Source organism: Simochromis diagramma, unplaced genomic scaffold, assembly GCF_900408965.1.
Source record: "Simochromis diagramma unplaced genomic scaffold, fSimDia1.1 OVJJ01000802.1, whole genome shotgun sequence".
Taxonomy (NCBI): domain Eukaryota; kingdom Metazoa; phylum Chordata; class Actinopteri; order Cichliformes; family Cichlidae; genus Simochromis; species Simochromis diagramma.
In genome coordinates this window covers 9,844,377-9,868,808 of record NW_024387492.1, presented here as the reverse complement: position 1 = coordinate 9,868,808, position 24,432 = coordinate 9,844,377, and the positions used below count along the sequence as shown (strand labels likewise).

At 41.9% G+C, this 24,432-nt stretch overlaps 1 protein-coding gene across 1 annotated transcript in view; it reads left to right on the top strand.

Moving 5' to 3' along the window:
- Positions 1-24,432, top strand: part of LOC120724897 (tyrosine-protein phosphatase non-receptor type 14-like) — a 41,443-nt gene that overhangs the window by 15,072 nt on the left and 1,939 nt on the right. Inside the window, exons 3-19 of the mRNA XM_040017399.1 lie at positions 1,118-1,293; positions 10,193-10,290; positions 11,687-11,754; positions 12,158-12,228; positions 12,334-12,421; positions 12,509-12,597; positions 12,708-12,795; positions 12,993-13,075; positions 13,315-13,375; positions 14,861-14,939; positions 15,896-16,365; positions 16,457-17,740; positions 19,037-19,177; positions 20,165-20,383; positions 23,547-23,675; positions 23,900-24,134; positions 24,247-24,410. Coding sequence (XP_039873333.1) covers positions 1,118-1,293; positions 10,193-10,290; positions 11,687-11,754; positions 12,158-12,228; positions 12,334-12,421; positions 12,509-12,597; positions 12,708-12,795; positions 12,993-13,075; positions 13,315-13,375; positions 14,861-14,939; positions 15,896-16,365; positions 16,457-17,740; positions 19,037-19,177; positions 20,165-20,383; positions 23,547-23,675; positions 23,900-24,134; positions 24,247-24,410 — 3,543 coding nt within the window. The remainder of the gene's footprint in view (positions 1-1,117; positions 1,294-10,192; positions 10,291-11,686; positions 11,755-12,157; positions 12,229-12,333; positions 12,422-12,508; positions 12,598-12,707; positions 12,796-12,992; positions 13,076-13,314; positions 13,376-14,860; positions 14,940-15,895; positions 16,366-16,456; positions 17,741-19,036; positions 19,178-20,164; positions 20,384-23,546; positions 23,676-23,899; positions 24,135-24,246; positions 24,411-24,432) is intronic.

Below are 24,432 nucleotides of genomic sequence, written 5' to 3'. Positions count from 1 at the left end.
CAGTGATGTTATAAATGAGGCGATGAAGCACCCCCAGCTGTAGCGGCTGTCTGCCCCTCGTGTGCACACCGTCTCAGGATTATGTGTGCGTCAGAGTGTGCGTGTTGTTTTGGTCTTCGCTGTTAAATCCGAGGTCTGAAGCGTGTGCCCGTCTGCACGCATGAATGTGTGTGCGCCGTTTCAGTTACCAGCTTTATTACTTTCTCTCTGACTTTTTACTGGCCAAATCTGTGTGCTCAACCTTTTATGAAACCTATGAAAAATGCACAAATATACAAAATAACCAAACATTAAAAACATGACATTTAAATGACATGTTCTGCCAAATGTACTGCGTGAGATAAAACGGTGGAAAAAAAGTTCACGAGATCTTTACACAGAGACAAACCTGTGCCACTAGTATGTTGTGTTTTTACAAAAGTCAATGGATTGTGAGCTGATGTGTGTGTTTTCATTATGCATGGATTTCCTGACAACATGGTGGCATCTCATATCAACAATTTCTTATCAGAAACATCATACGTGAAGGGAGAAATAAACTGGTCTATTCTTGCTTTTTGTGTTTCACTTTCAGTTTAAATATGTTCGTTTTGTTTGGATAAGAAGACTAATGACTTTCACTGGATTTAGTGAGCTAGGTAATGATATTATAATGATTCCACTTTAATTTTAATAGTGTTACGCTGCTGACGTCAAAGGTTTTGTCGGATTTTAAGGAGAAATGTGTGCTTTTAATTCAGGCGCTTAATCTCTCAATACTTTTCAGTGTATTTCTCAACTCATTTACCATTTCTCTCCTGAGAAATCCCATCTAAAGATGCACCAACTGCAGGTTTCTTGGCTGATTCCAATTTCTGTTTTTTTTTTTTCTACGCGTGACCTGCAGATTTTGATTTTTGCTGATTCTTTGCTCACTGAAAAAACTGAAAAGTAGGGAAAATAAAGATGTAAAAATAATTGAAAATGAATTGCTGTACACCCACTTTTACCTGATATATTTTACTCAGTTGGTCTCATTAGCCCTTTGCTTCCACTATTGCGAATTAATTTATTTGGCTCTTTTATACTCCTTTTGGCTTACACAACTTATTTTTGTTTCCTCACCCCCTGTATTTAGACACATTACTTTGGACTGTGGTTCCAAGGGAAGACCCAGACCCCGGAAAAACGTTGGGTGGAACTCGAGAAACCCCTCAAGAAGCAGCTGGACAAGTTTGGCAATGAGCCACTGCTCTTCTTTGGAGTCATGTTCTATGTTCCCAATGTTTCCCGGCTGGAGCAAGAAGCCACCAGGTAAAGAATCTTCAAATGGTAACTGTGAGACAGTTACGCAAGTCACTGAGAAAGCCACATAATCAGAATGCAGATGTGCTTTAGCTTTATATAGAGAATTGCAGTAGTAACAGTGCTTTCCAAACGCTGCCATAACACTGCAAAATCGTCTTCTCATGACTCTCATCACTAATTGTCAATATTGGTTGACGTTTCAAAGTGGTTCTGGCTACAAAGAAGTCAAATGTGATCATTCTCCTAAAGTAGATGATTACTGTCCCATAACTCTTCATTATTTAGCATGCCAGGAGCTTAAAAGCGGTCACTTTGAAAATGTGGAGAAATAAAAATGTAATTTTACATTTAAACACCAGCTGGTTTTGAAAGTCTGCTTGGCCTTCATGGAGCTTTTGACTTATTTCATGGTGCCTTTTGGAAGTTTTTTAATGAAATTATCAGACAAATAATAATGGCTTCCTGTGTAGAGCTTATTATAATTAGACTGACTGTCAGTTTTAGTAAATTGCATTCTACTTTTTATATACTTTTTATGTTTATTAACAAGCTGCAATACAACCATAAAGTTTATAGATGGATCTAGCTATCCAGTCTTATTATTCTTAGCCGATAACTTCCACGGCCAACTGCTCCCCATCCTTGTGAGTAATTATGGTCGTTAAAATTCAAGCTAATGTTGAAATTAACAAACAACTATGGTGTTGTCCATCCTTTATATACAGTCTCTTGCAAAGATTTTGGGGAAGGTTAGCCTGCGTCTATCATAAGGTAAAATATATCCATAAAAAGCAGCATAAACCCCTAGTAATTTCAAAGTTATATCATTTGATAGGAACACAAAAAAGTGGAGAATGTTTTGTACTTAGGGGGATTATGCATCTTCTACCTTCAGACAGAGCCAGTTTATTTTTTCTCTGTTAACAATCTCAGGCCTCAGTCTCAGACTGGTCAGCGACCATCTGATAACTAGTACCTCCCTGGTTATATAAACACTGCTCGCTTAGGCAAGGTGTGTATTTTGCAACCGGCTGCTGTAGGTTGCTGGCTAGCGTGAAATACACGATGCTGCACTGAATGGTGCACCTTTTCCTTGGATGGTGAACATTCTCTTTTTCTCATTTTCAAATTTCACCACAGTTTGGTGAGTAAATGGCAAGCGTTTGCAAACAAGTTGCCTTCTTCCATACAAAATGTACAGATGACTGTGGCAATCTGCTAGCAACCAAAGCAAACATAAGGAGGTTTTAGGTGTAGCATCCTTTTTTGGCCGATTTCACCACTTGCCATCCGGTCGCGGGAATACAATCATCTTTACCTCTTGACCAGAGGTTGCCAGTGGTTTGCCGACCTGTCTCTAAGCCTCTGTGAATGAGGGCTTACTGGTAAGCCATCCTAACTTCTCCTGGCTTTAGCTTCATAGTTAGCATACCAATATGAAGGGGAAACTGATCAGCAGCTAATTCCCAGGAAGACAGTGAATCAGAGTTTTCCAGAAACTTCAAAGAAACTTCCTTTAACATCTCTTTGATGACATAGATAATGGCATCAGCGGCATCCAGTCTTTCCTTGTGCCACTGTGTGTGTGTGTGTGTGTGTGTGTTTGAATGAGTGTGTGAATGAGCATGTTGGGTATCTGTGAAGAGTGCAGGCAAGGGTCAGTGTGTAATGGACAGTCTGCCGTCTCATATTCCTTCACACACTCTCACACACACTGACGCGCCGAACTCTGCAGGTCTGCCTCACACTGAGCTGGTGAATTTGTGGCTTCTGCTTCTCTGGAAGTGGGAAAGGTTGATTGCAGGTCACAGCTTGACGTTTTCACACTAGAGTTAGTTTTAAGGTGTGTGTGTTTTTGCCAGCGTGTTAACCCTTTTATAGTAATTCTGAGAACCATGCATGCCCGCACTTAGCCTGTTTTGAAAGTGGTGAAGTAATTTATTTGTGAGCGATCTGACAGAGGAGAGTAAATTGTCTAGAGTGTGTCTGCAGGTTTATTATACAGAAGCCAGGATCTGCTCTGGTAAAGGGATGGTATTCATGGAATCCCCTGAGGGCTTTTATGATGTGTGTGTGTGTGTGTGTGTGTACACAGGGGTTATAGGGTTGAGGGGGTTATGATGGGGGCTTAGGGGCAATTTAGGAAACAATGGTCGTCTTTTTTTTTTTCAAGCCCCCCTTTCTCTTCTTTGCAATCCCTGTACATGGTATCACCCGTCTACTTTTTATCAAGAGCAGATCAGTTTAGTCCTACATTTTTGCTCTTTCTCAGTGTTCCTGTGTCTCCTTCACTTTTCTCTTTTCTTTTTTTTCATCTGTTAGTCAGGAATGTTGGCACGACCGTCCAGCGTAGGAGGCGGACCACACATTCCTTGCAGCAGAAGTGCGGGGGGTAAAGGGGATGGAGAGAAGAGAGAAGGGGGGGGGGAGGGGGGGGGGGGTCTGGTTTACAAAACATATGCACACACACACCTCAAACAATCCCCCAAGAATCCTCTCAGAAGCCAGCTGCAGCCCTGTCAGAAGTTACAGTACACCACATTGTGAGAGCGTACGCATACCCACGAGGCAGACTTTTCCAAAAGACCCATCCTTTAAAAAAAAAAATATATATATATATATATTGAGCTGTAAACGATCTCCTCAACTCTCAAAACATCTTTATTATCCAATACGCCTTATGATGGGTTTTACTAAATTCAAATCGCTCTGTCCTTTGAGAAATCAGCCAGTCAGCATGGGAATAGGCACAGTCACAGCTCCCTTTTTAAAAAAATACACGACATTTATTGTCTGAAGGTTGATCGGGATCAGATCCAGGAAGGCACATCCCTGTCATTGCTTCTACACACCTGGTTTGATGAGGGTGAGGTGGGCGGGAGAATGACAAAGGCAAAGAGGAAGAACAAGTGGGGGCAGAGAAAGTAAAAGCTTGGCAGCAGAACTCAGCTCACGTTTGAGCCTTGTTATTTATGTGGTTTGAGCTGTCTGCCTGTGTGTATTTATCGCAAGACCTTTTACATATTTATGTGTCCACGTGGTAAAGTCTGTTTGTTTGGGAAAACCATGTGAGACAGAGTAGATCTGGCTTTTTAGGTGTTGGTGCTTTGAATTAGTTTTATTTCGCAAAACCATTATTGAGAAAAGTTAAATTAAAGGTCAAAAAAGGTTATTATTTTGAATGCATGCTAACTCTTTCACATTCACTAAGGTAAGATGTGATGCATTTTTGGTGCATTTTAACAGCAATTTAGCAATACGAAAACATTAAAAAAGAACAAGTAGAAATGAGACGGGCAAGACATTTGTAGACGTTATCTCTTCTGAGAAGGTAATGTATGATGTGGTCAGGGCTTTGATGTTCAGTATTTGGCTGATATGTAGCCTGATATTGGATCTCCCGCTCTTCCCATCCGTAGAGTCATCTGTTTCTTCCTCCCTCGCTTCCTTTCTCTGCAGCGGCAAAAATGAGTCAGAGAAGGGGAAGCTGGGATCTCTGCATCCATTACTGTATATACTTACAAATTCACCATGCAGAGTTCTCCAATATACCCTATAGTCATAATATTTAAATGTTTGGTCACTCCTACTTCAGTTTGTAAAAACACAGACTCTTTGTGCTTGTGTGATGAAATATGTCCATAGCTGTTATAATGTTTTTCTAGGCGTCTATCCAAATTGTTGTCGGATATATATATTTATTTTAATACGTTGGGGGCATTTCTTCATATGTGTCCACTTTCACTTGGAATGAAGGTTGAACCCAATAGATTTTGGTTACAGCTCTCTGTGATCTCACTAAACAATTAAAATATTTCACACTTAGTCAGATACTAAATTGGTGATAATTATCTTTGATTTACTCTTGTTAAATTCCCCATGAGCGTTAATTTTTATATATTATCCTTAAATGACATGGATGTCAACAGTACAGTTACTAGGCAGCAGTTACAGATATACTGTACAACTCACTTGTAAATAGAGCATTTTTACCTGTTGTCAACAAAAACACATCTTACACTCTTGCATAGAGTGAGGAGGTTAAAGCCTTCTGCTACTTGTATGTTTCTGATAGAAAGGAGAGAAAAGCTGGCTCGCAGACTGAAAATGAGGAACCTGAACGAAGAGCCGTTGACTGGAGCATGGCCAGCTGGCCGTAGCAGCCCCTAAGGCTAACAGCACCAATAGCCTTGAAATCCTAGCTTTGTTCAGCTAGTTATCACCAGTGCACGCACGCACACACACACACACAAACACACACACACACACACACACACACACACACACACACACACACACACACACACACACACACACACACACACAGCTGTACTCGGTGGTGCCCCTTGCTGATTCAACACATTTCAAAGTGATATTCTCCTGCCTCCCACACAAACCGCCTGGACGCATCCTGGGGGCTGAGGGGGTGGTCACCTTACCACCACCAGAGGTGGTCGAGATGGAGGAGGGGCTGAAACATATGTACACACATACTGACATTCATGCATGCAAACATGCGCATATGCTCTCAGGCCTGTTGTCCAGACTGCTTGGACATCTGGCAGCATGTCTTGAGCAGGGTTTGAACATGCGTGGGCATATAAAGGGCTCTTTGTGCCTGCGAGGCTGCCTGGACTGCCAGCAGAGCACTCTGCCATAGTGGAAGTCCCATGAAAAGCCCTAGTAAGGAAAGCGCTACCTCATGTCCATCTATGTATATTCACCTGCTGTTACAGCATTGTGATGTCATTCTGACATACATGCCAGGTGCGTGCTACAATAAGGGTTTCTTTGTGCACAAGTATGTGCAAGCATGCAAGTCTTGAACGTCATAAAATGTTTTTCTCCTGCTAGCAATTTTATGTGATGTTTGTCTTGTTCTATGAAAACAAAATTGGCTGATTTTACCACAAATTTGCTCCCTTTTACTACAATTTCAGCAGTAGTTTAATCCCCTATTTAAAAACTGGTATCATTAAATGCAGTTGAGTGTTTTAACTCTTTATTGAAGCTCCTACATTTTATACTTGTTTGGTAACCTTGGAAATTTCTGGATCTGATTCTAAAATCATTTTGTGGTGAGTTTTGCATGTTTTATTTTGTAATTTAGCTAACAGTTAACTGCCATTCAAAGACAGTGCCTACAAAATAGTAACATTTGAGGACTGTTGTATTTATTTTAATAAAGATGACTATTTCGAATTTGTTTAAAAACCCTCTTGAAATGCTACAACCTGGGTCATTAACATAGTTTTTTAGTACTTGCTGTCTGATGGTTTTGCTGCAGTTCATTTCAGGTTTTATTTCAAAGCAACATTTTCAGCTCTGCAGATGAAAATGCACCCGGGGCTATTAATGAGGAATTTGATTTCATGCCATACTTGAGTCAGAAGATTTAAAAGCACTGAAGCATGAAAATGAAAAACAGTGAAAAAAAATACAGCTGTCAAAATATGCAGATTTAAGCTAGTTAGGACTGATGAGACAAACTCATAAAGTGACCTAAAGGCAGATGTTTGTATATGAATATGCAAACTCTATAGGCAAGGAACAAGATTTGTGGAAGCCTTCTGGTTCTTCTTATCTGTTTGTAGTCTGGGTTTTAAACCCAGACCAATCATGTTTAAGCAGGTTGTAGATTAGGATGGAAGACATCAGTGGAAATGAAACCTGGAAATCACTGGCTATCCTTTGAATACACCGAAGCTTTTTATTAGCTTTTTAAAATTAATCTGCATTCTTAAAGAGTGACACGGCATCTTGGCTTGGATATGCCTTGGATACACCAAAAGCCCCCGCCCCCCCAAATTCTCTAATGTACTTTTAGAAATGTACCAGTAGTTTTCTATCTTTGAAAACTGGAAAATCCAAACCCCTCCTTAAAAAGCCAAGACACATGGCGTAAAAGCCTTTGCCACTTTGAGTGAAGAGCTTCCAGAAAATGCTGGAGATGCCTCATCTGTCCAATTGTGGTTGGTCTCAAAACACTGGAAGGATGTGCTCTTTCTAGAATAACCATACTGTAATAACCACAAGCATAAGACTGTGATTAATGAAAAGTGCTGTATGACTCGTATGGGTTTTATTATTTGTGCAGAATCAGGTTGTAATCATAAAACGGGTCAGTCTCTACACTTCTTAGACTCTCTGTAGGCTTATTAACCTCTGAAGCCCCAACGCCCCCTGATACAGTTGGGGCAAAAGGCAGGAGATCAGGTAGGCTTGGGGCTTAAGAGGTTAATGAATAAACGGTTCCGAATTTTAATACATGGCAAAAAATATTATTGTGCTTATTGTCACTGTTACACTCTTAAAAGATTAAAAGCCATTTGATTTTAATAATTCCCTTAATCTGACTTAATCAGTTACAAAAAACTGCACTTGGTAGTTAGAAGCTTACCTCTGCATAAAGGGTAACTAATTTTGGGGTCAGTTTTTGTCAACCTGTAGAGGTTTGATTTCAAGGCCAGAAGCCAAAAATACAGGAAACCACAGCTCCATAAGATGTGGCTGCGTTTGTGGCTGTTCTGTGTAAAGTGGACTCTCCCATGAGGGATGCTCTGAGACTTTTACTGTCACGCTTCCACTTGTTCAGAGTTATTTCAACAGTTTACTGTCCGCCTCACCACTGCTGGCTTCGCGTATGTATAAACACCATCATGTTGTTACCATTGAACCTCAGAATGAGAACCAACCTCTGTTGACCTCAGCGTTCCTCCAGACCCCATACAGCGATTGCTGGGAAAACATAGAGAGTTTTTAAAAGCAAAGTCCACAATCATTTGAAGGGTTTTGTGTCCCGCTTGGCTCCTCCCCTCTAAACCGCATCAGACTCCGCCTCTCGCTGCAGCCACTGTGGTTGGGGTTGGCTAATTAGAGGGTTGCCACGGGAACGGAATGGCAGCTTAGCCAACGGGTGTAATGACAGGGTGAGGGAGGAGGGCGGGGTCAGATTATAGGCCCAGGAGTATGCTGAGAGGAGCTCAAAAAAGAAGGAAGAAGTGGGGAAAAGAATGCCAAAGAGAATATGAATCATGAAATATGTGAGGAGATAATGGCGGGCATGAAAATGAAACTGGGGGGTGAATAAAAAGATAGGTGGGAGCTAATGTGCAGGCGAGGAGTGAAACCAAGTTTTGCAAAGAAAATGAACTAAAACTTGTGAAGAAGAAAAGTGGGTGAATGACTAAGCATGTAACTTAGTGGTTTCCACATAGATGTTTGGTTACTCTGGCATGGACTTGCATACTCTTTCTGACTCTGTGTGTGTGTGTGTGTGTGTGCACATCAGAAAAGGTGTCTCACAGCTTACACTCGGTCTGTGGTCGCCATGGCAGCCAACAGGAAACGGCGTGTGAGTTTTTATGCGGCTGAGCCCGGTCACCCTGACAGTTCTCTCTTTCCTCTTGTGTGGCCACTCCATTCTTCAAAAGACAAACATCCAGCTGGACCACGACTAAAAGTGGACAAAAGGAGCACAGAAACTTTAGGAGCTTGGTGTATTTCAGCCTCTCGGTTTTGGGACTTTTACCACATTTTGTGAACGCAATCTGAGCTGTGTCATCATATCAGCTTACGCTTGGCAAAGCTACCACTGCCTAAAACCACGGTGAAATGACTCCCAGTTTGCCTCACATTTGCACTGCAATTATAATGGTCCACTTTTGTCAAGCTTGTGTTGCTCCTGCTGAAGATTAAACCCCGAGTTAGTTGCGTCAGCCCCGTGTAACATGCCTTTTATAAAATCATATTGTGCAGCCCCGTTGGCATACATTTGGCATTCCACTCAAGTCAAAAATGACTCACTGCTGTTTCAAATAGAGGTGATTCACTCATTCCTCACTTCAGCAACAGGCTTACTGATATTGTTTTGAGCAGCTAATGCCGTTGCCAATACTTTCTTGACACATACTTTCAGTTGCACAGACCAGAAGCAGAAGAATACATCTCTGTGGTGTCTCAGCAGATGTTGGCCATCTTTCAGTTGCTAATGTGCAGCGCCTTGAGCACAGCTCCTCTTACTTTCTTTGGATAAATGTGTCAAACTGGAACCCATCATGTTTTCCAACTCAATTTTATATAAGTGGTGTTTGGAGACACTGTGGCTTATATGAAAAAAAAAAAAAGGTACTAACCAAAGAGTTTTTGAAAGCGAACAACAGTGCCAATGCTGCCACCCACTTAGTCAGTGTTTTGTGCAGTTTGGCTATAAAATGCATACAGATGCAGTCTGATTTTAAAAAGTTATGGTCTGTATGCTTTCTAGCAACTCTGCAAGGCTTTGAGCTAAAAGCGAGCATGCTTACTTTTTAGCAGGTATGGCAGTTTTACCATGTTTACAATCAGTTTGCTAATTACCATAAAATAACATGGGGTCACTCCCAGTTTAGAAATCTGTGAGAAAAAGATCATAATTTTCACTTGGTCTGTGACTTTAGTATAATTTTTCCAAATGATTTTTATGGTCTCAATTGAGTTTTTCCTAGATTCAAAGCTTCCACATGGTTTTCCCCAAAGTGCAGTTTATCATCAATGGAATTAGCTTTGAAGGTATTGAGCTCAAAAGTGACCACTCTTATTTTTTTCCATTCATTTGCTCCACTGATATTTCAGAAAATCCTTATGTTGGATTTTGCAGTCAAGTGACCGCCAATCATGTAGAGTTAACTTGTCTTCTATTTTGAACATGTGACTATGCAGCCAAGTGAATAAGCCTGCAGTCACACAGGCCTAGACCTGATTGCTAGCAGAATACTGTGGTTGTTTATAGTTTGCATTAAAGACGTTGAGTTGTCTGCAAACACTTCCCAGCTACTTTCCAAGTGATAGCAAAATAGGGAAATGTGCAGTACACAGCAGAAATGGAGACTTTCAAATCGAGACCTTTCCTGTTTTTTTTCTGTAGGTATCAGTATTACCTGCAGGTAAAGAAGGAGGTATTGGATGGACGTCTACAGTGCTCTGTAGAGCAGGGGATCAGGCTCGCTGGCCTGGCAGTACAAGGTAAGACTACACGAACAAGTCTCCCAATGAGAGACAGACAGCACGTGAGAGTGAGCACAAACTCACACTTTCTCAGGTCATCTTGACTTCACTACCTTATATGGCTGCATACCACAGGGAGAACCCAGTCCACTTGAGTTCCTATGGTATCAGTCCTAACACATGCACATACACACACACCCACCCTCGCTCCATCCTTTCAGTTCCTGGGTGCTGTCTGTGTCCCAGGGGAATGTAAACAGACAGCTTGCTTATCAGCTGCTCCAAGGTTAGCTGTAGCAGCATCAGGAAGGCTCTTATCTGTCGGGAGGTGAGGATCCTGTGCTAGACCTCCTTTTGCCCGGCAAACAGCAGAAAGCTTTTAGGTACTTAGTACGAGCAATATCAGGAGAACTGTACATGTTATAGAGATTGTGCAGGTGGTTTTGTTTCTGTTATGTAGATATTTGTTTTTGTTATCTTTAATAGTATTGCACAGTACACAAGTTCAGAAATATTTCCATCTAATAAAACAAGAAACACTCAGAGACACTTCACAACTCAATGGACATGTCCACGGCCTGAAGAGCACATTTGCCGCAGGTAGCTTCATGTGATTTTCCCTGGGTAACCATGACAACAGCATGACAAAGCATCTACATGGATGAAACCTGCATTGCTTTGACCATTGTGGATGCAGTTGAGTTGAGATGACAGTTGAGCTAAAACAGACTTTTTTCTAATGTTAAGCATTTGCTTTTCTAGTCTTGAGGAGTAATTTCGCAAAGCGAGCTAGCAGAATATAATAGGTATTTGGACAAATGAAATTGCCTTAGTTTTAACCGGAAAATCTGTATTTATCCCGACGTTTTGTCCTATTGGGTTAGCACCTTCATAACATAAATTTATTTTATTTTTAAATCAGTAGTTTTTTTCTTATTAGGGAAACTGTATAGATCGAAGAGAAAGGATAACCAGGATACCTATTGAGAACCCACGCAAGAAGCGTTGCAGGATGAACACAGTGAGTCCATATTGGACTGTACCGATTCCTTTTTTCTACTCTACTTGACCACTCAGAACTGAGAATTGGCACGTTCTGATTAATGCATCAGTTCAGTATCTTGCCCAAGGATACTGAGCCAGTGCTAGGGATCAAACCACCATCCTCCCTATTAGTAGATGACCTGTTCTCCTCCCTCTGTTACAAGTTCCCAGCTGACCTGCGAACCCAGAACCTTCTCGCTGTGAGGTGGCGCTAACCCTTGCACCATCATGCCACCTCAATTGAACAATATCAAACACAATAACAAACTCACAGTCAGTTTATAGTGTAAAGGCTGCGCATTACAGTGTAAAAATGAAATTCATTGTTTTTGTGTAAATAAATGTGAACATCTGTGTTTGTAATTTTTAGCTGACTTTGGAGACTTCACTCAATTCCTGTCTCAGGACTTCCTCAGGGAGTACGTGCTTTTCCCAGTGGTGAGTCCTCGAGCCTTTACCGTTCAAATACTAGCAGTGTTTGTGTGTGTGTGTGTGTGTGTGTGAGAGAGAGGCAGAGAAAGTCTGTGTTTGTGTGTTTTTCTGTGTATGTGCTGCCTGAAGGCACACATTCCTGTGACATCTGTGTACCTCCTCCCTCTGCATACCTGACTGACAGGCAAAAAGCAAAAAGAATAAAGAAGAATTTGAGTTGGAGGATGGGATGAATTAATATGAACTGATTACCAAATAGAAACAAAATATTAAATTATGGAGCATTATTTTTTTTTTTTTTAAACATTCCCAACAATATGATGTTCACTTGAACCTATAGTCATAGGTTGCTTTTCCACAGCTTCCTTCTGCATTGCTCTTATTTGCTGAATAATGTATTTTCTCTCAGAACTGGCGTAATGGAGAAGAGGCGCTAGAAGAGTGGACCCAGAAAGTTGCTGAGGAGCACAAGAGTCACTGGTACTGTTAGCTACTTTGTATACTGTATGCACATATATGCATGTATCACCAAGACAAAGTAAAATAGAGACAATAAGATTCTTGGTACCATTCTGTGATTTCCAGTCGAATGCAGGCCGCTGAAGCAGAACTGCTGTACATCAAGGAGGTAGAAAAACTGGATGGGTTTGGCCAGGAGAGCTTTCCAGCTAAGGTAGATACATTACATCACCCTCAACCTCTCAATCTGTATCCTTTGAGAGATTTTAAATGAGTTCTTGTGTAATACTTTCTTCCACAGGACAACTATACCAATGACATATTCATCGGTGTGTCTTTCATTGGAGTGTTTGTTAAACACAGAAATGGCAGATCCATCATGCTCCACAAGTAAGTTTCTCCTTTCAAAAAAGAAAGAAAGAATTGTCATAATTTCCTGTACTCATGAGGAACCGTTGTTCCTTTTTTAAAACATTTGTTTGCATCTGTGTGTTATAAAGGTGGAAGGACATTGGTACCATTGCACACAACAAGTCAGCCATCACAGTGGAGATAACGAGCAGAGACGACACCATCGTCTTTCACATGGTGAGTGTTGTGTCTGCAGACACAGAGGTTTATAGTGGGTGGTTAAACATGCAGGAAAAGTATGCGTCCACAAAATACCTGCAGAGGGACAAACGAACTGGGGAGAGTTGATTCTTGACTTCACAGAAATACTCATTTTCTGTTCACCTTAAATTTTCAGTGTTATTATTAATTTTTTTCTCTGTTTGTGTCTGCAGGAGGATATGGAAATGGCCAAGTACATCGCCCGCCTTTTCACAGCCAGACACAAATTCTACAAACAGAACAAGATATGTGCAGAGTGAGTTTCAAGGCCACACAGAGAGGCCAGCTGAAGGCCATTAAAACACTAAGATATCAATTGTCTGTCATTTATTTTTTTAATGGGTATTTCAACAACCTGTTGAAGGTTATACAAAAAAACCCCAACAAAACATATGCTATAAAAGACTGTGTAGCATTCACTGACCTTATAGTAAATGACCTGGGTGCATTTAATAAAATACTAATTTGTCACATAATGTGTCTGTTTCTTTGTAGGCCCACTCACTCACCTGCACCAATGAGGAGGAGACCCACCTGGACTCATCGCCTGTCTCTGGTATGTTGACAAGCATTTGTATGTTTTGAAGTGATTTGATACAGCTATTTAATATTGCCTCTGGTCAATATAAAAGAGACGAGAATGGAGGACAGAGGGGGGACACAGAAACGTCCACAATTAGCAACCTGATCCCGCTCTCCCACAGTGCCTTCCACTCCAAAACTTTAACTCTTTACCCTCTGAAAGCCTATTAGGAGTAACTCTGAGATGTTTCTGTCATATTCAGGTCCAGAGCAAAATGAATGGGTTTGTATCACAGGTTTATGAGAGTGATCTATGCCTATGCAGCTACCCTCGAAACTGTTGCAGTGGTCATCAAACCACTGAGGTGTCAAAGCCCATCAATTAAGGGTACTAGGGTGGTCATTTAATGTCATCTTCATGAGGAAAGAGTTTAAGGGGAAAAAGAGAACACTGTGACACCATCAGAACAAATACTTGTGTAAATACTTGTGTACAAATGTGTACATTTCCACAATAAGTTGCCGCCAGGTAGATTCCAATACTAGAAAGCATTCTACACAATAGCAAAACCACTTAGAAACATACTATATATATATGTGAAAAGGCTGTATATGAAATATCACACGAAAGAAGCATGTAATCCCCCAAAACAAAACAAAAAACAGCTTAAGAGTAGTTTCTAATTCCAGCCTTCAGGGCTTTCTGTATGTAGTGCATGAATCCAATGTGAAATGATACCTCTTCTTAAAAGAGGCGTCGATCGAAAGATTGTTGCTATAAAGGGAATACTACTGGATTCATGCACTACAAACAGAAAGCCCTGAAGGCTCAAATGAAGAACTACTGTTAAGTTGTTAGCGCATGTCTGCTACTTTTGGCATGGTTTTCTATGCAGATGTTTTTCATCATGCAGTTAGAGCTCTGCTTTCTGATTGTTGGAAATTGGAATTTCACACTGATTTTTATTGTGATTGTTGTTTGTCTTATATTGTGCTGATGGCAGTTTATTACTGAAACATGCATCTTTTTGCCCTTTAATAAATATAAAGAAGCATTTTTTTGAGAGTTCTGGTGTTTTCCTTCTATTCTATAAGCTCTTAATTGTGCCATGGAGCCTTGGTTTTAGCATGCGTTGGTGGTGTGGTGGGTGTTGTTGGAAAGTTAGAAAGGGTGTTGCTTGCTCTGATTTCCGGTGCGACAGCGAAGGCTGTGATTTCTGCGTCTCCCTCCCTGCTGGCCAGACAATGGTGAGGCTAAATGTGGCACAATAGATGTTCAGTCAGACCACTGGAGTGCTCAGATGACTGTCTGGAGTACCGCAAACTTTGTCCAATGACAGATGCGCAGCACTAGCTTCAATCTGGCTTGGTCACAGTCAGCCATTGTGTTTGATGTGTTAAGACAGAGAAGTAAAGTGATGGTTTCATGTGTGATGTAAAGAAACTGAAATATCACTTTGAGGATCAGGAGATCTTACAATGTCACACTTTTTAACCGTTTTACAATTTCTTCATTTAGCCACGGCCACAGTCCTGTAACTTCCAGTCAGTGCATTCCCAGTTTGGAGACCATTATCAGGACACACAGAGCTCTCAAGGTAGGTGTTACTGTTTTAGAGTGGCTTTCCTCCCCCTGCTTTAACCACGGTGTGATTTAAGATTTTTGCCTCCCTGACAATAACTCAAAACAACAGTCCTCCTAATTGTGTCTTTCCCATCAGGCGTGTGACTCACAGCCCATTCGCATTTTAACAGTCTCCCAGCCAATTAGAGCCCAACGTTTGGGGTGCAGAGCGGTGACCTCATTTATGCTTCACTCTTTCATTGACGTGTTCACACACTCAGCCTGCCTTATAATCCGAAGAACTTCACTCATGTCAGCTTGACAATAAAAAGCGAGCGAGTGGAAAAACATTCTGGGTGTGCTACTGCGTGTGGGCGTGAGATCGGTCTCGAGTGTGACCTCAGGCATCATACTCCGATTGTGCGGACAGAGATTATGCTTGTCTTCCTTCTCCTTGTGAACATGGGATAGTTTCACACGGGAGAGCGCTCTGCTCAGCGAGAAGGAATAACATGACATATTTTTCTGTGGTGGTTGGTGCAGCTGTGAAACCAACAAAACAGCAGTGATCATTTTTGCCACCTTCGGGATGCCACAAAGGGTGTTTATTTCAGCTTGTTTATAACAGCTTAGACAGTTAAACTGCAAGACTGGAAAACCCCCAGTACCACCTTCACCATACCACTGGCAAGATTACAGGAACATTTGGTCTCCCTTCATTTTTTTTTCTTTAAATTTGTCAATGTTCCCTTTTGATTTTCTTTCTTTTAAGCTCCAACATTGTTCATTGTGCAAAGCGTGTGTTCTTTTAAGTTTTTATATGAAATACTGAGGTACCAAGTATGTGAACAGTCATAGAGCTTCAAAGATCAATAAAATCTTTGTTTGATTAAGTTTAGTTTTAGTGCACAAATTGCTTAAAGACGTTTGCAGCTCAGATTTTCTTGTGATCCTCTTTACACATTTTTCCATGCCTCCTTTGCTGTGCAGACAGTATCTTCCACGATGACCCGTATTACAAGTCAGAGAGCAGCCTGGATCGCTGTACAGTGGACTTTACCTACCGAAACGGTAACGTGCCAAACGGAAGCATGTACAGCAGCCCCAGCCTGAGCTCCCTCAATCGTTCCCAGAATTTTGTCCCACCCTCGCCCATGTCCTCCAACCTCAGCATCCCTGGCAGTGAGCTCATGCGGCCTGACTACATCCCCAGCCACCGTCACAGTGCCATCATTGCACCATCCTATCGGCCCACGCCTGAGTACGATGCTGTCATGCGGCAGAAGCGGTGCATGCTCCCTGCTCACCATGACCTTCACAGCCAGTCGCTACGCAGTCTCAACATCAGCAATGCCTGTGCCTACAGGCAGCCTGAGCCTCTAGTGTACAGCCAGCCAGAGATGCGAGAGAGGGGCCCTTATCATGGTGTGGCACCCAGCCCTGCTCCGTATACACCACAGGTAAGGGTTAGGATGCTCTGAGATTATTATTTAATTAATTGTAATTAGCTTCCTAGTTCAATGCATCTGTTTGTGACTGTTCATCTTGCAGATCACATATAGTAAGCCGGTGTCCCATGGCCCTCATCAGGGAGGACCAGCCAACAGCCAGGGTCCATGCCATTCACCCCATGTTAACGAAAGTGGAGGCAGCAGCAGCGGTGGAGGTGGAGGAAGCTCCATCTCCCATACAGTCAGCACACCCGAGCTGGCAAATACCAAACAACAGGGGAACAACATGGGAAACTATGCAGCTACAGCCAACATGCTGAGGAACCACATGTCGCGGCCCCCTCCACCTTACCCTTCCAGCTCTTTTCGCCCAGCCACCAGCACGCCAGACCTAGCGAGCCATCGGCATCGCATTGGCGGCAGTAGTCCAGAACTGGTTACCCGCATGGTGCAGCTGTCAGTCAAAACCTTCCAGCCCGACAGCTCAGCTGTGGTGCACCAGTCCCTGCAGGAGGTCAGTGAACCATTAACTGCAGCTGCTAAGCACCGGTCCACGCTGGGCAAGAGACACAGCATGGAGGTTATAAGCAGCATGAGAGGAGCGATGGAAGGCCTTATGATGAAAGGAATGAATGCTCCTCTTCATCGGCGGAATACTCTGAGAGAACCTGTGATGCCATCTCAGCCTCAGTCCATTCCACAGCCCCAGCCTCAAAACTCTCAGTCACAACCTCAGCCGCAACCTCAGCCTCAGCCTCCACCTCAGCAGCCAAAAGAGTTGCCCATGAAGTCTGCCAAGAATGCACCCGAGGCAGTGACTTATCAGCACCAAAAGACTCTTTCTAATGCTACCATGCTCATACACAGCAGTGAAAGTGAAGAAGAGGAAGAGGAAGAAGAGGAGCGGCCTGAACTGGACGTTCAAATTCCCGGTCTCAACGAGGACATTAGCATCAGTGCACAGCTCCAGGCTGCTCTGGCCAAACTTCCCAATAAACCCCCTCCAGAATACCCGGGCCCTCCTAGACCTGCAAGCAATGCTCAAGCTCGCACCCACACTCACAATCACAACAACACCCACCACAACAACCATAATCAAGGACCACAGGGCAACCAGGGACCAGTGGACCCAAGCCAAGGCCATGGCTGCGCCTTAAAGACTGGACAGAGCCAGGGTGTTAGTGGGCCTGGGGGTGGTGGTGGTGGGACACTGACCCGGGGGGATCAGAGTGTTGTGAATGGAGCAGTTTTAGGTCCATCCATTTCAGAACCGGACTTGACCAGTGTGAAGGAGAGGGTGAGGAAGGAGCCGGTCAAAGAGAGGCCAGTATCAGAGATGTTTTCCTTGGAAGACAGCATAGTGGAGAGGGAAATCGCTCAAAGGGTAAGATACTCACTCATTGTACATCTTCACAGCCGTTCCCTCAAATTTTAGAACTAACACATTTCTACATTTTAACACAGTGTAACAATTTTTTTACGTAAAGCAATGTAATGCATTTATTACTTAATATTACAATATAACACATTTACTCAATAATACAATTTAACACATTTTTACTTGAATATAATAATACAATGCAAAACATTTTCTGTTTAATAATACTTTTTTTTAACTTAATAATACAATGCAACATATGATGTTAAATTTTTATCTATGTTTATAACATTCACAATTTTTTTCTATTACCTTTCCATATGGAATAAAAATGTTTAGCATGAAATTATTAAATATAATGTCAGTGCCTGACACCTCTGAAGCCATTGTACTGGTATAGTTTTAAATATTACAGTCTGTTGTCTGCTCACTAGTTTCAAAGCTCCTGATTAGCAGTAATCTGGAGTTCAGCACCTAAAAGGGCAGCACTGGACTCTGAATTCCCCGAGGCAGCTAAAAGCCTTACTAAGCCTTCCGATTATTCTTCGAGTTGGGTGTTTTTGTGTCGGTGGGCTTTCTGTTAATATGCAAACATCTGACCCAGCACCAGTCCAGTCATAAATAATTGCCTCCTAGAGATAAACCTGTCTGTCTGTGATTGCAGGTGTGTGTGATTTTAGCCAATAAAACTTAAAGAATGTTTTCTTCTCACTGCTGTCCAAAGCTGCTAAAGCCCTTTTATGCCAGCTGCTTTATCTTATGCATAGAGGGTACCCCTTATGACCCCCAAGCTGTTGTTTTGACTGCCCCATGGGGGATCAAGAAGGTGGAAAGGGGAAGGGCGGCGCTGTCCTGGAGGTTTAATAGCATCAGAGATTAGGAGAGGTAATCCTTCGAGGAAGGAGACGGTGCAATGTGGGTCAGTGTTTGGAAGCGAGAAAGAGAGTCAGGATGACAGAGAGTGTGTTGTAATCAAACAGAAGCTGAAGAGGTAGGTGGGAATAAACAAAGATGAAACAATTAATAACATGTAAGAAGGACAAACGAGGATGAAGGCAACCAGATGGATAAGAACTCTTTGTTAATAGGCTTTGTGTAGTGGGCTTCCTGTTTCTCACCTTTGGACTTATTACAAGGGGATTGGTACGGGCAGTTTATGCACATGCACGGGAAATTCTCCCCACCCACTACTGCTCATGCACATCTGCGTGAACACTGTACTTGTGCAATGGCAGGTCAGTCAGTCTTGCAAACCTGCTGGTGCCTGTAAGCATGACAACAGGATTTTTCTCTCTCTTGAAGACGCTGGAGAGACAGAAGATGTCTGTGGACTCCATGAAGAGGCCGCTGATGATGGCCGCACTCAACGGGCTCTATGTCGCCCGGATGCCTGTCCCCGAGAGTCCAGGGGAGGAAGGCGCCAAGGCGGCTACTGATGAAAGGGTAGGATGCTTGCTTTTTGTACAACATATACATTATTATGGTTAAAGTTTAAGGGTTTCATGACTGTAACTTTGTATTATTCTGTATATTTTGTAACATATAGTAAAAAAGTCCTGCTAATTTACAGACAACCTTTAAAAAATATGCTGCTGGGAATTCATTTTACTCATCTGTTTTGTTGCTACTTTATTACTACATTTACTTTACCCAAAACCTTTGGGATTTACTGACATGTATGTAATTGGAAACTTATCATATTAAAGACAGAAAAGGCTTTTTAAGCTCTTAAAAAAAATCACAATTACTAAAACGATTATTTAAAGAACTGATATCAAGAATAACATACCAGAGTTGATGTTCAGGATTAGGTCTCATTTAAGCTTATTTAAACCGAATAATCATAAAAGCTTTAAATCTCCCCAAAAAGTTTGTTTGGTCATCGTCACACCAAAACTCACAGTCTCTATTAATCACATCATTTTAATGAATTCCACTGCCCAAGTAGATCCCCAGTGTGTTTGGCTCCCTTTTGAGTGTGGAGGTGTGAATCCCAGTCTTTGTCCCAACTGTTGCTAAGCTAATGGGGGCAAACCCTAAGTGGGCTGTGGAACGTGTGGCACGGTAGTGCTTATCGCCTCTGGGCCTGCTGGTATGTTAAGAATGTGACCTGAGAGAGAGCGAGCCAGCGACAGAGAAAGAGAGACAGAAAGAGATTCTGGCCTCTCAGACATGACTGGCCTAATAAACACCACTGCTGCTGCGTATTCGGCTCTTTCCTGACTATATTGATTCAGTATGAATACTTGTGAGCATCATGAGGAGACTGAGGAGAATTTAAAAACGTGAGTGTTATACGATAACAGTGTTGGATTCGAATGCCTTTGTCGGGGTGTGATGTAAATGAATGAGTGCCTTTTTGGGGACTGAAAGAGAGACTTCTGAATAATAAACACCCTCTACTTTTTCTCTCCCCCCCTCTCTCTCTAGTGTAAGACCTTGGAGTTGAAGCTAGAAGAAGAGCGGGTCTTTACAGAGTATGAGCAGGTGCCCAAGAAGAGAGCAGACTGTATTCTCACAACAGCAACTCTGCCCGAAAATGCAGAGCGCAACCGTTTCCGTGATGTTGTTCCTTATGAGGAGAATCGAGTTGAGCTTGTACCCAACAAGGAGAACAACACGGGCTACATAAATGCCTCGCATATCAAGGTATACACAGCCGTGCTTATCTGTGTGTGATCCAGGCTTTTGCAGTACTGTTTAAAAGTCTTGAGTTTCCCTTCATTTCCTTTTCTGTAGTCTTCAATAATACTTCTCCATGTTCCTTAATGGATAGTCAGAGGTCTTTTGTTGCCCCTGACTTTCAGTCCAGTTCTTGTGTAACTGGACATACCTCAGGTTTTTCTTACTGTTTAGGCTTCCTTAAGAATGGTGTTTCCTCATTTTTTTAAGGTCACACTACACATTACAGCCAAAGTATTTGGCTAAGAGGTTTTTGGGAACCACCTTCCTGTTGAAAAATTACTCAAACGGAAACAGTAAATATGTGTCAAACTGAAACTGTGGAAGTTATCTTTGTCATATTTCATAGATTCAAATATATATCGATATCTATACATATCTATATACATATTTTGTTTCTTTTTTTTATATACACACAAAAAAGAACAAAAAAGATGAGTACTTCATGACTCCATGACTCATGCACAGTGCTGAGTTTGACAGATTTAATGCCTTCTGTGTCTGCCCATTAAATTTGTGCATTTTGAAGAGTGATGTCCAAAGAAAAGCACAATCCAAACTTAAGAAGCTAAACTCATCAATCAAGATGTCTTTATCCAAACCAAAATCCGAAGCACATGTTTTTCATTGGACAGCGATGATAAGAGATATTACCCCAACTAATGTAGCTGTGGCTTTCTTCGGGTGGCTCAAATAATGTCAGCTCTGCAACTGTGACTTGATTGCTGGTTGGTTTCAATTTAAGAAGAAATGAGTAATAAAATATATCACAAGTTGTTTTACAATACTTAGGTTTATCTACATGGCTCTTAAACAGAATTGCTGTCTCAAAGTGCTTTGCAACACCCACATCATACAGCCTAAATGAAAACAGAGTATAAGGTTGATGCTTTCAGTTTTGTTCTAGTCTTTGTTGCGGTCATTGCTAAGCAGGGAATGGCTCGGAGGAAAGGATGAAAGGCAGCTATTGAAGGCTGTTTGTGCCTTTAAGCTCCCAGAGCTTGTGGAATTCCCAAAGAATGTTGTCCAAACTCCAAAACCCTCTTAAACAACCTGAGTCGCTCTCACTGGCTCTTTATTCATGTTTAGTTGCAAACAGCATGTGTATGCAAGCTTGTGCATACGCGTGTGTCTGCATGCCATGTGTACGTTGTGCACCAAAGCAGCACTGAGTCGCTGCCTACCACAGTGTAACCCTCTTACTCCCCTGTCATTTAAGGTGGTTGCCGCAGAACAAAAAGACCTTGTTTATTCCCCATCCGTCTCTTAATACAGTGTTTATAGTCACGAGGTGGCCTGAGAAATCAGCTGAGACATGCCCTTTATGTAATAGTACTGAAGTTTCTGTGGTCGGAGTGAGCTAAAGATTGGATGTATTTAAGTGTTATTTGTGGTCTTGTGGTTATCAGGAAGGGGAAATGGAAGAAAACTAGAGATAAGGAGTTAATAGAGTTATAAATGAAAGAAAAGCGATCCCGTTGTGGATAAAAGTAACAGGTGTTTACACTGCCCTCCAGTGGTTGTGAATATTATAGATGTCTGTAGGTGAGCTGAACTTCTGTGAGGAGCCAGCACTATTTTTTATTTATAGTTTATATACAGTCATTGACTTTAATACATTGGTTTCTGTCAGTTCTGTTCTGCCCTGTAAGACAGACTTTAAACCTGACCTGGACTCCTTTTAGCTTGCCATTTACTCTGAGCAATCGCATCAGTCTGCCATTTATCATTTACGATAAACTGCGTTAGCTGTTTATCAATGAGTACCGTCTTTTCAGCCATTAACTTTCATCAGTTATTTTTACTTCCACTGTTCTATTAATCGACCTTTATTCTATTTAGCGGCTGATTATTATCAGTCTAACATTTTCAACAGTTAAACTTTACTTATACTCAGCAATTTTAAACGCTGGCTGTACTTTTATAAATAAATAAGTTTTCACTAGACTCTATACAGTTCTGTGATATTCTAAGTACATCCCATGATTCAGTAGCTTGTAGAACGAATGTAATGATTTTCTGTATGATTTTAATTAGTTGCTCAGATTGTTGTGGAGGAATTTAAGTCCACTCTTTTTTTATAATGCTGCTTCAGTTCATTCAGGGTTGTGTGGATTCATTTATTCTTTGAAGGTCTTACTGCAGCACTTTAGTCGGTTTGAGTCTGGACTTTTGGCCATTGGAGCGCCTTGATTCTTTCCTTTTTCAGCCATTCGATTGTAAATTCAAATTCAAATTTTATTTGTCACGTACACAGTCATACACAGTACGATATGTAGTGAAATGCTTGGACAACTGCTCGTGACCTAAAGAAAACAAAAAAGGAAAAGGCTATGAATAAGATAGGAAATAAATATGAAAAATTAAAAAGGGTAAATTTAGATTTAGATTTGCTGCTTTGGCTTTTTGTCACATTTGACCCAGTTTTTGGCCAAGCTTTAGCTGCCGGACAGACTTCAGATTTGACTCTAGAATACTTCCTGTCGTGTGGCTGCAAAATAAACCCAAATCATCACCTCTCCTCCACCGTGCTTGACAGTGGGCAGTGGTGTTTGTGCTGGAGGTGTTGCTGCATTATGGCTAAACATCTCCACTGTGGTCTCATCTGTCCAACTTTGCAAACCTAAGCCATGCTTCCACATTATTTTTTTTAGAGCGATGAGGGTCTCTCCTATCATTCCTTCCAAACAAGCCATACTTATTCAGTCTTTTTCTAATTGTACTGTTGTGAACTTTAACATTTAACATGCTAACTAAGGCCTTTAGAGTCTTAGGTGTATCTCTTGGACTTGATGATCATTTAATCAAATGCATTTGATCAGCAGCACCTGGCTGCAACTTTCCCAGTTTTAATCCTACTGAAGCAGTGTTGGTGTGCTTAGTTTTTTACATGACTGTATGTTGAATATCTAAACTGCCAGTCATTTACTTTTAGCTATCTGTCAATGTTTCCATTTACCCCATGCTACTTGCAGACATTGTTCAATACTAGACTTGCTCCTGTGTTTGTTTTCTTTCATTTGGCTTAATTTCTTGATAAACAAAAAAGCGTTTGTTTGTATATTTGAGGCTGATTGCATATGCACTGCATACTGTAATATCCACTAATTGATTCTGCATGTCTTCCCAGGTCATGATCAGAGGGGAGGCATGGCACTACATTGCTACCCAGGGTCCACTAGCCAACACCTGTGCTGACTTCTGGCAGATGGTCTGGGAGCAGGGGGTCAACGTTATCGCCATGGTTACTGCCGAGGAGGTACACTGACACACACATACACACAGATGTGAATTTTTTTTTTTTAAAGCTTCCTGTCTGTGAGAGAAATGACACTGTGGTGAGTTTGTGTCACTGTGACTTTAGGTTTATTTCTAAGGGCCAGGACTCGTTGTTGACATCTATTTTGCCTCATCTGCTTCTTTTCTTCATTCCCATCACCCACGAATCACTTCTCATCTGGCACTTGTCGTCCTTTCATCTAGGAGGGCGGCAGGTCCAAGAGTCATCGCTATTGGCCTAAACTGGGCTCCAAACACAACTCAGCCACTCACGGCAAGTTCAAGGTGACCACCAAATTTCGCACGGACTCAGGGTGCTATGCCACTACGGGGCTGAAGGTTAAACACCTGCTGTCTGGCCAGGAGAGGACGGTCTGGCATCTGCAATACACAGACTGGCCTGAGCAGGGCTGTCCTGAATATGTACTGGGATTTCTCTGTAAGTACGGCCGCCCCTTCATTTATTAAAAATATGCTTTATCAGATATGTGTAAGGACAGAGCCAGCATAAAGACTAAACATGACATCAATGTGACTTTTCTTATCTGCAGCATATCTGGAGGAGATCCAGTCTGTGAGGAGACACACTAACTCTATGCTGGACACCTCAAAGAGCCTCAATCCACCTGTGGTGGTGCACTGTAGCGCCGGCGTAGGTCGAACTGGAGTGGTCATCCTAACTGAGCTCATGATCAGGTGTTTGGAGCACAATGAGGTGTGTGGATGATTTCCTTAAG